The following is a 14,771-nucleotide window of genomic DNA, read 5'->3' on the forward strand; positions in this document are numbered from 1 at the left end:
GGCAGATAAATTCCTCCTTGGCGTTCACATCAAATAAATCTTTCTTCTCGGGGTCCACATTCCTCCTAGAAATTCTCTCCTCTCTTGACTTCCGACCCTATCTTATCCTCATGCTCCTTTTGCCTCTTCATTTTCTTCACCACACTCCCATTTTTGCTCTCTTAACATGTCTTCCCCAAGGCTGTGTAGAGGAGCAGAATTTGTCACCCCAAAGCATGTCTCTTTGGCATAAGGATTATTTTAAGCTGGTTATTTTTAAGAAACAGCACACAGTGGAGAAGCCCTGAAAACCAAGCAGAAGTTACTCTTTGTAAAAAACTTTTACAAAAAAACTCCTTTACATTTGTAAGGGAACTCTCCATTTGTAAGGGTGTACCAGGAAGAGGGGGATGACTCAATCTCTAGAAATGTATTAATAGAGAAGGCAAGGATTTAAATCTGCATAACTTTACTCCTGTGTACCGTGCTTTTCCTGGTAATCTCCCATAACTGATTCTCCTGATCCCCAACACCTTTTATGTTTAGCTGAGGATGATATTTAAGGTGATGACTTCCACCATTTTGACAAATAATTTAGTTTTCCTGGGTTTCTCCCATCTATACAGGAGGTATACATGTCACTAAACTTTCGTTCAATTTTCTCCTGTTAATGCCTCATGTCAATTTAATTCTTAGACCAACCTCAAGAACTGAGAAGGGAAAGGAGAAATTCCCCCCTTCCCTATTATCTGCCTTCATAGCCATTTGGTTTTCTGTTTTCTGCACTGACTCAGTAATTATCTATTTCTACAGTTTCAACATTCAACATTCATCTGTGAAGATGACCTCCTGTTCTCTACCTTTGGTTCTAATAGTTCGTACTTTCAACTTGTGTTACCAGACCATCACATCTATTCTTTCTATTCCTTTACTTATTTCCTCTATCATAGATTAGACCTTCAAAGCTTCTCTCCCAGACTTAATGAAGCAGCTTCATTGAAGGAAATTTACCCATTACTTGAGGGTTATCTCTAGGTGGTAAGATTGCAGGTGATTTTTATCTGCCTTACACCGTTTTGGATTAAAAAAAAAAATTCTCCACAGTGACTACATAGTACTTCATAATTAGAAAAAAAACAACCAAAAACTGTCTGGACAACCTACTGAATGGGAGAAGATGTTTGCCAATGATACATCCAGTAAGGGGTTAATATCCAAAATATACAAGGAACTCTAACAACTTAATACCAAAAAAACAACAATCCAATTACAAAATGGGTAAAGGACCTCAATAGACACTTCACCAGAGAGGACATACAGATGACCAACAAATATATGAAAAGATGCTCAACATTACTAATTGTCAGGGAAATACAAACCAAAACCACAATGAGACATCATCTCACACCTGTCAGAATGGCTATCACCAAAAAATCAACAAATAACAAGAGCTGGTGAGGATGTGGAGGAAAGGGAACCCTTATATACTGTATAGGGGATTGTAAATTAGTGCAGCCACAATGGAAAATAGTATGGAGGTTCCACAAAAAATTAAAAATAGAGCTGCCATATGACCCAGCAATTCCACTTCTGGATATTTATAAAAAGAAAACAAAAACTAATTCAAAAAGATATATGCACCCCTATGCTCACTGCAGCATTATTTAGAATAGCCAAGATATTGAAGCAATTTAGAAGTCCATCGATAGATGAATGAATACAGATGTACACACACACACACACACACACACACACACACACACACACAATGGAATATTACTCAATAAAAAAGAATGAAATTTTGCCATTTGTGACAACATGGATGCACCTAGAGGGCACTATGCTAAGTGAAATAAATCAGACAAAGAAAAACAGATGTTATATGATTTCATTTATATGTGGAATCTAAAAAAACAAAAACAAATGAATAAACAAAACAAAACAAAACTGAAACAGACCCATACATAGAGAACAATGATGGTTGCCAAAGGGGAGGAGAGTGAGGGATGGATGGAACTTAAAAAAGAATTAATTTTTAAAAATTTAATAAAAGAAAAAAAGAAATCGTTTCATTCACTCTTTGAGCACGTATTGAATGCTACCTCCCTCATAAAGCGTTTCCAAATTTCCTCAACCAGGCTTCTTTGATCGTTTCTTTGATGTTGCTTGTGTTTTTTTATTTTAACCTCTCATGTCATTAATATATTTTAATGTACTTTTGTTTTGTATTAAATCTGTGTGGTTGTCTTACTCATCTACTAGTCAATTCTTGAAGACTGAAGATAAGTCTTATCCTGATTGTGTTTATGGACAATAACTTCTGGGCAGATATTTATGAAATGTATTAAACTGAATCAAAAATAATATAATTGTGAGCTGATAACTACTGAGTCCTGTATCAGATTCTCTTCTTATGCTTCATCTCAATGCTTGTTAAGCCTAGTGACCTTGTCACCAAAAACTCATTCATGATGGGTTTCTTGGCAGAGAAAGAAGTTGGAAAATAGGTCAGGTACGCTGTCTTTATTAGTTCTAGTCCAATCACTGGTTTCTTTTAGAGGAAGTGGGTGTGAAGCAGGAAGCCTGAGGCAGAATAGAGCATTACAGCACTATTTAGTGAAAGAAACATTTTTTTTTAAATCCCAAGCACTTGCATGGTCCCTTAGACTTCATTATAATGGCATTTCTCCTCCCCGTCAGTTGATTGCAAATTGTAGATATTTACATGATCAGTATACATCAATACTAGGTAGAAACAGAGAGATTCTTAAAACAGATACCTTTAAATATTCAGGTTCTATTTACTTACTACAGATTTCAAGTATCTTTCTATATATACTGTCTAGTTTCAAGTTGAGAGATGGGACACTTGGGATCCATAGACCCACTGAAGGGCACTTCTAAGTATGAAATCTTGCCAGGGTCCTTATAACCTATGGCTCACCTCTCACTTCTCTACCAAAAATGCGACTAAAAAAAAAACACAGTACAAATGCCCTTCTTTCATTTGTATCATGTGCATGTAGATGTAGATTAGATTTTTGTCTTTTCTGTAAAGTTTCAATCTAAAATTTAAACAGTTAGACTACCATCTAACAAAGAAAAATTTGATATTACTTTGTAATGGGGAACCAAATGACAATATATGTATAAGGAAATCACGTATCTGTTCAGTTTTTTATTTTATTTTATTTGTTTTTTCCCAAGTCAAGTTGTTGTCCTTTCAATCTTAGTTGTGGAGGGCGCAGCTCAGCTCCAGGTCCAGTTGCCGTTGCTAGTTGCAGGGGGCATAGCCCACCACCCCTTGTGTGAGTCGAACCAGCAACCTGTGGTTGAGAGGACGCGCTCCAACCAACTGAGCCACCCAGGAGCTCAGCGGCAGCTCAGCTCAAGGTACCGTGTTCAATCTTAGTTGCAGGGGGTGCTGCCCACCATCCCTTGTGGGACTCGAGGAATTGGACTGGCAACCTTGTGGTTGAGAGTCCACTAGCCCATGTGGGAATCGAACCTGCAGCCTTCGGAGTTAGGAGCATAGAGCTCTAACCGTCTGAGCCACCGGGCTGGCCCCTGTTCAGTTTATTTTTAAAACACTTATATAGTGCTTAAACTCAGGTACACTTTGTACTCAGGTACCTTTTCTAAGTACTTTAGAAACATTAATTCTCATAATAACCCTATGGGGTTGGTACTATTACTCCATTTCACAGATGGGGAAACTGAGAGATTAAAGTAACTTGTCCAAGATCATTTAGCTACTGAGTGTGAGAACTGGGATTTGAACCCAGGTCATTTGACTCTATACTCCTATGCTCATAATAACTGTCCTTTCAAACTAATTGAATTGACCATCCTTCGACCAAAGGCTACTCTGTTCTTCTAGTGAAAGTTCTCCTGGTTAAGGAGAGTGCCTTTGGGGATTATTAGTTCCAGGTAAGTAATGTTCCTTTTTTTGATAGTTTTATGAAGAAATGTCTATTAAGTGCTTGATTACACAGGATCCATATGAAATGCTTCTTGAGTTTGGACAGACTTCGAAAATAAGGAGTAGGTGCCTATCTGGGGTATATTTATGTTAACTATCCACATAATGTTTACCAAAAGATAAGGGACTATGGGTACTTTACATGTCTATTGTGCTCTTACAATTCATAATTCTTTCCCTTTGCTCCATTCACTAACTCTTTGGTTGGCAGGGCATGTATTCAAAGTTTCATTTTAGAGACTCAAAAATGTTAAGTGACTTTCCAAAAATCTCAAACCGTGAGTAGCAGGGTTAGCACTCTAATCCAGTTCTCCTGACTCTAAACCCAGTGATCTTTCGCCTATATTAACCCTCTTTCCTGCAATCGGAACTTTGCTGTTACCTTGGCAACAGTGCAGAACACTGAGTGCCTGGAAACCATGATACTACCTTCTCTGTGAGCCACAAAATTAAAAGTATAACTGAGGTCACTTTAGCCATCAATCCCTTTGTCAAATTCCCCTCTCCTGTGCTTTATCTAAACGTTTGTTAAGCACGGTGCCCTTGTCACCAAAAGTTCATTTATGATGGGCTTCGGGTAGACGAATCAGGTCTGCTGTCTTTTCTGGAATGTTCAGAATGTCCAGTCATTCTGTTTCTCTTAGTCCCAGGGAGGGGACAGGAAGCCTGAGAGCCACCTATGGCAGCCTGGAGTGAGGCCTTTTCTGGTACTTGGGCCTCACGGTCTACCTCTGATACAGCCATTTGCCTCTCAACAGCTCTTGTGAAGTGTGGTTATTGATATTTGGCAAAGTTAAAGGGCCTTTGTCTTCTGTTGGTTTGAGGCAACAAACTTGGTCTTGAGTGGTTTAAATAGGGAACAATCTTTATCTTAGAGGAAATAGTCGTGCCTCTGGGGCTCACTTTTCATCCAGTAATGAAGTTATGAAGAGACATGTATGATCAGATTCTAAGAAAACTTGAAATATTAGGTCAGTTACGATTTTGTCAGCAGGTGGCACTGCGCTCCCTACTTACCAAATACAGTTTCTCCAAGAAAAGACTGTTAATTCTTTGCCACTGAGCTCCTGGAGTTGTTTATCCACACCCAGACGTTTCTCCTCAGTTCCCATTTGTAGCAGGTTAGTCTACAATATCTGTTCATGCTTTTTAATTTATTTATACCCTCTTTCCACAAAGGATTTGAAATTGTTTACTACATACAGTATACAACAGTAATATATGAGGAAAGGGAGACTATGACTTGCAAGAAAGAATGTCATTGTTTGATTCTGGGTTACACACACATTACTAGGAGTATACACACACACACACACACACACACACACACACTACTAGGTCTTGGGGTGAATGGGGAGGGAGAATGCCCTTTCTAGGATATGAAATTAAAATGGAAGTTCTCACCTAGGATTATTGGAAGCACGTTTCTGTTGTACTCTTCTCATGTGTCTCCTTTATAATAAGTTATTGCTGTTGTCAAATCTAAACATCACTTTCATTACCCTGCAGCCTCAAAGCTGCACAATCAGCATTCCTAACCTATAAGCTTCAATTTTTCAAGATGCAGGGCTCACCCATTTATTCATCCTACACAGAACGCGCTCCGACAGTCTACATACAAGGCCTTGTCCTGAGCCTTGGGACCACAAGCACGTCCGTTAGGTAGGTAGTCTTGGGTGTGCTCAAATCAATTTATGATAAAATTCCCATTCTCTTGGAGAGCTTTTAGCTAGTTGGAGAAAGAAGACCTACATTTATATTCATTAAAATTAGAGAGATGGGGGTGGCTCAGGCGGTTAGAGCTCCGTGCTTCTAACTCCGAAGGCTGCCGGTTCGACTCCCAAATGGGCCAGTGGGCTCTCAACCACAAGGTTGCCAGTTCAATTCCTGGAGTCCTGCAAGGGATGGTGGGCAGCACCCCCAGCAACTAAAATTGAACACGCACCTTGAGCTGAGCTGCGTTGAGCTCCCAGATGGCTCAGTTGGTTAGAGCGCATCCTCTCAACCGTAAGGTTGCCGGTTTGACTCCCGCAAGGGATGTTGGGCTGTGCCCCCTGCAACTAACAACGGCAACTGGACCTGGAGCTGAGCTGCGCCCTCCACAACTAAGACTGAAAGGACAACAACTTGAAGCTGAACAGCACCCTCTACAACTAAGATTGAAAGGACAACAATTTGACTTGGGAAAAAAGGCCTGGAAGTACACACTGTTCCCCAATAAAGTCCTGTTCCCCTTCCCCAATAAAATCCAATAAAAATCTTTAAAAAAAAATTAGAGAGCTATTCCAGGCAATGTTCTAATCAAATGGTCACTCTTTGTGATGGACCTTGATAGGGTTCTAGGATTGTTCTGCTTACATAAAAAATAAATTGGTAAATCCCATCTCATTCAAGTTTCTAACGGAAAACCATATTAAAACTGCGGCTTCAATCCAGTCTGTAAGGAATGGCGTGGTGCGCAATAGTTAGGGTAGGCTGGAGTGGGGGCTGGCTGGGCGAGCCCCTCGGGATCTCCGCCAGGCAGCCCCCGGGTACTTGGCAGGGATTAACCTGAAGGGCCAGTCTCACTCCGCCCACTGTTGTCGGAGGTTGGGTGAGGATTGGGGGGCGGGGCCGGGCAGGGGGCTCCAGGGAGCCAACCCCGGGAGTCAGGCTTCAAAGTTGGGGGCCCGGCTTCCCGCGCCACCGAGAGGTGGCAGCGGTCGTGCCGCCGGCTTTGTGGCGCGCGCGGGTTCCACCGAGGGTGGCGTGGAGGCGGGGCCGGGTACAGCCGTCCACTGCGCCCCGCACTCGGCTGGGCCGCGGGTGCCCCGCATGGCCAGCCCGGCGGGGTCTGGCTTCCCCGCGCGCACCAACAGCCGCCTGGACGCGTTCCTGCGAAGGCACCTGGTCCCCGCGGTCTACGATGCCATCCGCGCCTACGAGCTGTGCATTGTGGCGTCTGACTCCGAGAAGCACACCTTGAAGTACGTGGTCCTCAGCGACCGGCTCATCTACCTGACTGAGAACCCGCCCAAATCTATCCGGCGAGTCGTGGCGCTGCGGGACGTTGTGGCCATTGAGCTGGTGAGGAGCCCGAGCGGGCAGGCGGACTCGCGACAACCCTCTTCTTGAGCCCTCCAATCCCAGCCCTCCTACCCCTGTACTCCCGTACTCTAACTTACTTCAGTACTAGCAGCCACATAGGGAAACCGGGTTGCTGTATGCAGTCCGAATAAAGATGCCTTGCCGGTTTTCCGTGTGTACCAGTCAACCCCCGTGGCCCAGATAGGGCTACAGATTTGAGAACATAGCTCTCTATCAAAAGTGTACTTGCAAGTCATTCCTTCATTCATTAAGCACCGGCCAGGCACTGCGCTAGATACTGAGGGTGCAAAAATGAAATAGGGCTCCTTCCTAGAAGCTGTTGTGGAAGAGACAGAAAGTCAACAGCAATGAAAATAAATGCCATGTGATAAGTGCTGTTATGCCTTGTTGCCTTTTCTATCTCCAGCACTTAGAGCGTGTTAGGTGCTCAATATGAATGAATGAATGAATGCATGCATGCATGCATGCATGCATGCATTAAGGAGATGCCCACAGGATGTCTGGCAATCTCAGGTGGGTCACTTGATCCAAACTGGGCTCAGGTCATGCTGGAAAAACTTCCTAAAAGGCCTGTCATCAGAGTGGAGCCTTGAAGGAGATACAATCTGGCACAGCCACGGCCTGTCCCAGTTTTTAGTGTGCTGCTACTGTATCCTGTTCCTCCAGGAATAGATTTACCTTACAAACCAGCAACAGATTGGAAGCAGTCTCCTCTCCAATTACTGTTTTTCCCTTTGTCTGAGCTGCTCTCCAGGTGTGTTCTTCCTTTTTCCATTGGGGACAGGTGTCTAGCCTCGGGGTTTTTTTCCCCCCTCTTGTCTGAGTCACTGCAAACCCCAAGGGAGAGGCTGGTGAGACTCTTGAATGGGCTGTTTTGCCAAGAGAACCATAGCTTGTTTGGAACACGTCTGTAAGAAAACAATAAAATTAAATGAAAAAAATATGCTTTTTTCCCCCTACTTAAAATACCTCTGTAGGATATCACTGTGCAAATTTATTTGCTTCTTTTTTCTATTTTTGAGTAAAAGTCGGAAGTAAAACTACCTTTTTCCTCACTGCCACCATTTCATTATCTAAAATGAAAAACATTAAATTTACCAAATGTTGTAAAAAACATTAAATGCTTAGCTTTTTCTAGTATCTGATAAACACTTGGTGGTCTGACAAAAGTAATAATTTTAGGATATTGTTACTCTTCTCAACAAGAGACAGCAAACATTATTTCAGTAGTTGTTATGTATCTTTCCTTTTGAGCTGTCAGAATCTGAAAACTACGGTAAAGTTCCCTAGGCCCCACTGCCCCCAGCCAAAAATTCTACAAAAAGGCATACCAACTTATTTGGTCATGTTTTATGTACCAAATTTACCTGTCGGGCATACAGAAGAATGTGTAATGTCTATAAAAGTGCTAAACAAGTTTAAGATTTCAGGACTGTTGACAGACTAAATGTCCATCTTGCCCAACACAGTTTAACTTTGGTTAAAGTTCTGGTAGGCAGATTAATGGCCCCCAAAAGATATCCTCAGAACCTGTTAATATATTACATGGAAAAGTGGAATTCAACTTGCAGATGAATTAAGATCGTTTGCTATTATACTTAGGTGACTTTAAAATAGGGAGATTATTTTGGATTATCTGGGTGGGCCCAATGTAAACACAACATCCTTAAAAATGGAAAAAGGAGACAGAAGAAGGGTCAATGGCAGAGTGATGCAGCTTGAAGAAGACTTACTGGTTTTGAAGGTGGAAGGTGGCTACAGGCCGAAGAATGTGGGCAGCCTCTAGAAGCTGGACAAGGCAAGGAATCAGGTTTGAGCCTCTGGAAGGAATGCAGTCCTGCTGGCACCTGATTTTAGCCCAGTGAGACCAGTTTCAGACTTCTGGCCTCCAATACTGTAAGAGAATACATTTGTGTTGTTTCACGCCACCAAGTTTGTGGTAATGTATTCAATAGCAATAGGAAATGAACACAGAAGTATTCCCTATTATGGTGTTTTAAAATAGGTAATTGTTTGAAAAAAATTTGCTTCAGTGAGAAATATAATCATGCCAAGCACAAATTCCTTAACAAACTGTTATTTCTGAGTTTTTACAAACTAGTTCTAGGGTTAGGATTATAGTTTGGTGACTTGTATAATCTCCATAGGATGTGTGAAAAATGGGTGTGCAGAATTAAGAACCACAGATGTAGTGGACCAGCCATCCCCCTATGATAAGCACTCTGTCCTTTTTTAAAAACAACTTTTACTTAAGTGTGTTTTTCCAGGACCCATCAGCTCCAAGTCAAGTAGTTGTTTCAATCGAGTTGTGGAGGGCGCAGCTCATAGTGGCCCATGAGGGGATCGAACCAGCGACCTTGGTGTTAGAGCCCCACGCTCTAACCAACTGAGCTAACTGGCCACCCGTGAGCACTCTGTCCTTACTTAATACCACGATGTGTAGAATGGTCCTGATTTCTGTGTCATATCTCATGTAGTTGTCCTCCTGTCAATTCCATGATTTCAATGCCAGGCAGCTTTGCTTTTTACAACCAGTTCCTCCTTCCTTGAAAGATAAACTTTACTTTCTACTAGGGCACTGTCCTCTTTCTCAGACCATCTCTTTAGATAGCCTTTTCCATTCTCAATGGTTTTCTCATTTTACAGTACAAGTTTGTCTTCTTGTTACTGCATTTTCAGTTGGCTCAGGTTCCCCTTCTGCCTTTGTTCTTATTATCATGTCAGTAAAACCCCTAAGTAAACCAGTCCTTTATTTCTCTGGGCCCCTTGCTCCACATCAGGCTGGATTCCTCTATTTAGTTCACGTCACTTGTCACAGTTACCCTTCAGAAAAAAATTGTGCAAATATACACATAAAATTCCATTCTCTCCCTATGAGAAAACAATTGAAGGTAACAACAATGAAAAGACTAGAACTGGATTGAATACAAGTGAGATTTCCTTTCCATCAAAGATGAGCTTAAAGTGCACATGGAGATCTCAGTAGGTGTTTGATATGGTTCATCTCCTAAAACAGTTTCTCAGGTTGTGTGGGCAGAGCTTTTATAAAAGGCTGACGTTTTCCTTAAAAGTTACTTTTGACATTATTCTCTAGGGTTCTGCTCTTGTTATATGCACCAAAACACTATTCTTCCCATGCTTCAGTGGAGGTGGGTGGGAGAAGGTCAGAGAGAATTTCTTAACATCCGCCTTTTCCTCAAATTCCTTCTGCTTAAAATATTCAGTATTCCAAGGTGGCATCTTTTCAGGTAGCAGGTTCTGAACCTGTCACTTCTAAAATATATCCAACTGTGACCTTTCTAATGCCTTTTCCCGGTGCTCCTTGTGCAACCTCTTAACTAGACTACTGCAATTGCCTCCAAACTGATTCCTTTCCACACTGCAGTTGGGATCTCTGAAAATGTAAGTTGTAAATTAAATTGTCACTCTTCTGTTTGAGAGTCTCTGAGCTCGCAAACTCCTTATTACCTATAAGAGCCTCTGTGATTTGACCCCTCTCTCTGACTGACTTCCTACCACTCTTCTCTGAGCTCTTTATGCTCTCCCACCATGCCTCAGTGCCTTTGCACTTGCCATTCTACCTGGAACACTCTTCCTTCAGATCCTCAGAGGGTTGATTCCTTCTTGTCAGTTGTGTTTCCAAATTCAGCATCATCTCCACAGGGATGCCTTCCATGACCACCTGGTCTAAAGTACCATTTCCCCATCACACACTTATCATATCTGTTTGTTTCAAAGCACTTATGACTATCTGCATTACGAGATTAATCTTTTTAATGATTCATTACCCATCTCCCATTGGAAACGTAGGCTCCCTGTCCTATTCATCCTGTGACACTGTACACTATAACCCTGAGACATAGTAGATGGTCAATAATTATTTGTCAATTGGAAGAATAAATGAATGAATGGATGCTTAGGTTCATTATACACTCTACCTCTTAGCAAGGGAGATCCTATTTCCTTATTTTCAAGTATTGAGGGACTCTGGAGACTTGACAACTCATCACACTGGCCAGAATGACACAGCCAGTTAGTGGCACAACCAGAGTAATTCTCACAGGTCTCCTGAAGCTCAGGTTCAGCTCTCGTCAAGCTCCTTTTGTTTGTTTATGATGTGAGTCCTATATTGTTTACCTGTGTCATGCCTTTTGAGAGGTACTGAGAGTTATGTAGGACGAGACCATATTGTGGATGCTTCTTCTCTTCTTTAGCTTTCTTTCTCTATTTTGACTCATTTGTAATATTTCAAAGCTCTCACTGTAGGAGGCAGAAAGAGGTGACAAATGCTCACCATCCATTTTGGCTTCTTCTTAGTAGTTTGTTCACATAGAATAGTTTGCATATTGCATTCAAGTCTGAGGAATGCCGTAAGGGCAGGCATTGCGTTAATCTGATTCACTGCTGTCTTCCCAGTGACTAGAATGACAGTATATTGGTCAGGATAGTTTAGGTTAAGCTGCACACTAACAAACAAGCCCGAAGTCTCAGTGCTTTAACACAACATAGAGTCGATGTCTTATTCAAGCCACTTGTCTATCATGGATTAGCAAAGGGTTCTCTTCATCTTAGTCACAAGATATGTGATACCTAGTCGCACATTTTGGTATCAAAGTCTCTCTCTCAGCACATGCTTGCTTAATCACCGTGACAAAGAGAAATTAACTCAGCAAATTATATACTGGGTTTTAAACTTCAACCCAGAGGTAACATACGTCACCTCTCACATTTTACTAGCCAGAGTCAGGCTCATGGCCACACCTAGCCTACAAGGGGGCAGGGAAATGTGATCCTATCATATGTGCATTCCATGTGTCTGGAAGAGAGAACAGGAATATCTGAATGGCTCTAAGGCCTACTTCAAATTGCTGACATTTCACCGAGGGCACACTATACGTCACCCAGCTGCTGTTCTAACTCCTTAATTTGGAACTTCTTTATCCTTATAACAAGCTCAGATAATAATGTTAGCTATTTTACAGATAAGGAACCTGAAGTACAGAGAATTTGAGCAGTTTGCCCAAGGTCATCCACTAGTGGCAGGAACCAGAATTTGAACCCACATAGTCTGGCTTGACTGATTATCCAGAAGACTCTAAGCTCTTTGAAAACAAACGCTATCTTATATTTTGTATGTTTCAATTCTGCACTTTGCAGTAAGAACTCAAAAATATCCATGATGAATTGAACTGAAAAAAATTGAAACTAGATAACCAACTGCTGAAAGCTTAGGGTTCTTTTGTTCTCTGAAATTAAAGCTGATAGAAAAAAACCTGAATCACAACTCTGAAACCAAGACTAAGGGATAAGGTAAATACGGAATTGTTAATAAAATATTGGAAAACAAGACATAATCTCCTTGCATTTTGAAAGTAGTATTTTAATATAAATAAGAGTAAATAAATTCCAGTAGCAAATATAAATATGGATAAAAAAGATATAGACACATTCATGCTGCCATATTCTTAGAGATTTTTAGTCAAAGAAGTTAGGGATATTCTCAGATAAAGCCATATTCATTTGAGATAATAATAAAAAGGAGCATTCTCTTCTCTCCCAAAATGCCCCTTGCTGCTACCATCAGAGACAAATACTAGCTGAGTGGACCATGAATCTGGCTCAGTATTGCATTTCTGAGGTTCTTATGAACAAAGGTCATTAACTATAAAAGATGTCTATTGGATATGTACTATGTGCCAGCCTTGTGTCAAACACTTTAAATGGATTATCTCATTTAATCTTCTATAAGGAAGGTAATATTCTCTTTTTTTATAGATGAGAAAACTGGCAGAGAAAGGGTAAATACTTGCACAAGGTCAGTGTATTCAGGAAAGATCTGAGCTGAATGTAAACTTCAGTCTTTTGACCTCAGAGCCAGCATTCTTTCACCACTATGCACATAGTAACAACTGGCCTTCTGCGGATTGGCGGTATTTCTTTAAAAGTTCTTAGGTTTTGCAATAGGAACAACATAGTTACCTCAGTATGCAGAGTGCATAGTTCCTGGGCAGTGGTTGTCAGGAAGGAGGGGATGAAGTGTAAACACCTTTTTGATTCTCCAACACCATCTCTCTGTATTCAAGGTTGTTCTTCAAAGCTGAGGCTGGTGTCATTGCTGCTGAGGTTCAAGGACAGGTTTGGCTGAAAAGACCCAGGTGGGATGTAGCATCCTTTTCACCAGGCCAAGTCTTGAAAGCCTTTTCTCTTTCAGTCTTTCTTAGTTGTGGCTCGTGGCCCCGAGGCAATGATCTTTCAAGCCTAATATTGAAATAGTCTAAGGAGCCTCCAATATTATGATGAGGCAGTGCCCAATTCTCCAAACTGTTAATTTCTTTTGAAATATGTGGGTGGATCATTCATGCCAGCAATAGTCATAGATTACAAAAATAGCTCATCTACTCAGATAACCTTAGGGATTGGTGCGCCATAGCCCAGGTAGAGTATAATGGAAAACACACACATCTGGTGGAGACTGCAGTGAGTTGAATTATGACAGTGGAAGGATTTGCCAAATGCTCAATGTAAAAAATAGCTTCCGCTTAGGAGTAAGCTTATGTACAGTGTGACATAGGTAATTGCTAATGTAATTGAGGGAAATCCATATAAGATATCTCCATATATTCATTGGCCACTTCATCAGTAAATTGAATCTTTGGGGTTTACCATTGCTCCTCCTTCATATTCCCTCTGAAATACTCCTAGAATAGGTAACTCGTTAAATTGCAATTTGAGTGAATTAATTTATTACTTGCTTTCCTCTCTTTGTGAGACAGTGTAGAGTTAGAGCTTGCTGTACACAAAGAAAGTTAGGTCTTGAAAGGACCAAGGAAGTTGAAAGATATCTCACAATTTAGCACTTTTTGGGTCTTATTTCCACGATCTAATGTCCCATTAAGTAAAGTGATCTCCAAACTGTAACCCAGACCATGAGATCTACCTTCAGTTTCTCCCTGTTCACTTTTCCTCTGGTTTATGTTTTTCTTCTTTCTACACTGCAAAGTTCTATTGAACAGATGTTAGATTTCATATGGGGCATTCTACTAATGTTTTGAATTACTAGGGACTATAAATTTATAAATGAATAAACAGTGGTTACCTGTTTTTGAGTATCTCGTAATTTGGAGAGGAAGGCAAGCAGAGGGGAAAGAAGAAAAACAGTTACAAGCAGATCATTATAATGAAATGTGTAAACAGAGATGATAAACAGAATATGGAAGAAACATGTTTTGTTGGGGGTGGCGGGATGAATGGATAAATGTTCACGGAGGAAGGAAGTAACTTCTGAGCTTGGCCTTGAAGGACGTATAGTAGTTTCTACGCAGAAAACAAAGGGCAAGTGTTTCCAAAAGGAGGGAACAGCATATGCTTGATTAAGTTTCTACAATTTGTCTAAACCCAAATCAGTGGAACGGAGAAGAGCCCTGTTTCAGTGAAGGCCACGTAGCTTTTCTATTTTTAGTTATCCTTGTTCAAACTAGGATCCTATCAAGAATCACACATTGCTTTCATTGGGTTGTCATCTCTCTTTTGTTAACTTTTTCTTAAGGAAAATTTCAAGCATAAACAAACTAGAATAACAAGTACAATGACTTGCCAAATGCCCATCACCAGCTTTGGTAATTATCAACATCTAGCTGATCACGTTTTATCTATACTCCATCCAAGTTTCCCCCTGAAGGATTATTTTAAAGCAATTCTCAAACATCTTATTTCATCCATAGAC

At 41.0% G+C, this 14,771-nt stretch overlaps 2 protein-coding genes across 3 annotated transcripts in view; one reads left to right on the forward strand and one right to left on the reverse strand.

Annotated features, from left to right (window-relative positions):
• XPOT (exportin for tRNA) overlaps positions 1–14,771 on the reverse strand; it is a 133,752-nt gene that overhangs the window by 36,404 nt on the left and 82,577 nt on the right. The window contains exons 4-5 of the mRNA XM_074325460.1: positions 8,782–8,942; positions 7,727–7,956 (exon numbers count right to left, since the gene is read on the reverse strand). The gene's annotated coding sequence lies outside the window, so the exon portion shown is untranslated. The remainder of the gene's footprint in view (positions 1–7,726; positions 7,957–8,781; positions 8,943–14,771) is intronic.
• The window catches only part of LG02H12orf56 (linkage group 02 C12orf56 homolog), a 68,799-nt gene continuing 60,652 nt past the window's right edge, over positions 6,625–14,771 (forward strand). For both annotated transcript variants that reach the window (XM_019732433.2, XM_019732434.2), the window contains exon 1: positions 6,625–7,027. In XM_019732433.2, coding sequence (XP_019587992.2) covers positions 6,776–7,027 — 252 coding nt within the window. In that variant the 5' untranslated portion in view covers positions 6,625–6,775. The remainder of the gene's footprint in view (positions 7,028–14,771) is intronic.

This window comes from Rhinolophus sinicus, linkage group LG02, assembly GCF_036562045.2.
Source record: "Rhinolophus sinicus isolate RSC01 linkage group LG02, ASM3656204v1, whole genome shotgun sequence".
Lineage (NCBI taxonomy): Eukaryota > Metazoa > Chordata > Mammalia > Chiroptera > Rhinolophidae > Rhinolophus > Rhinolophus sinicus.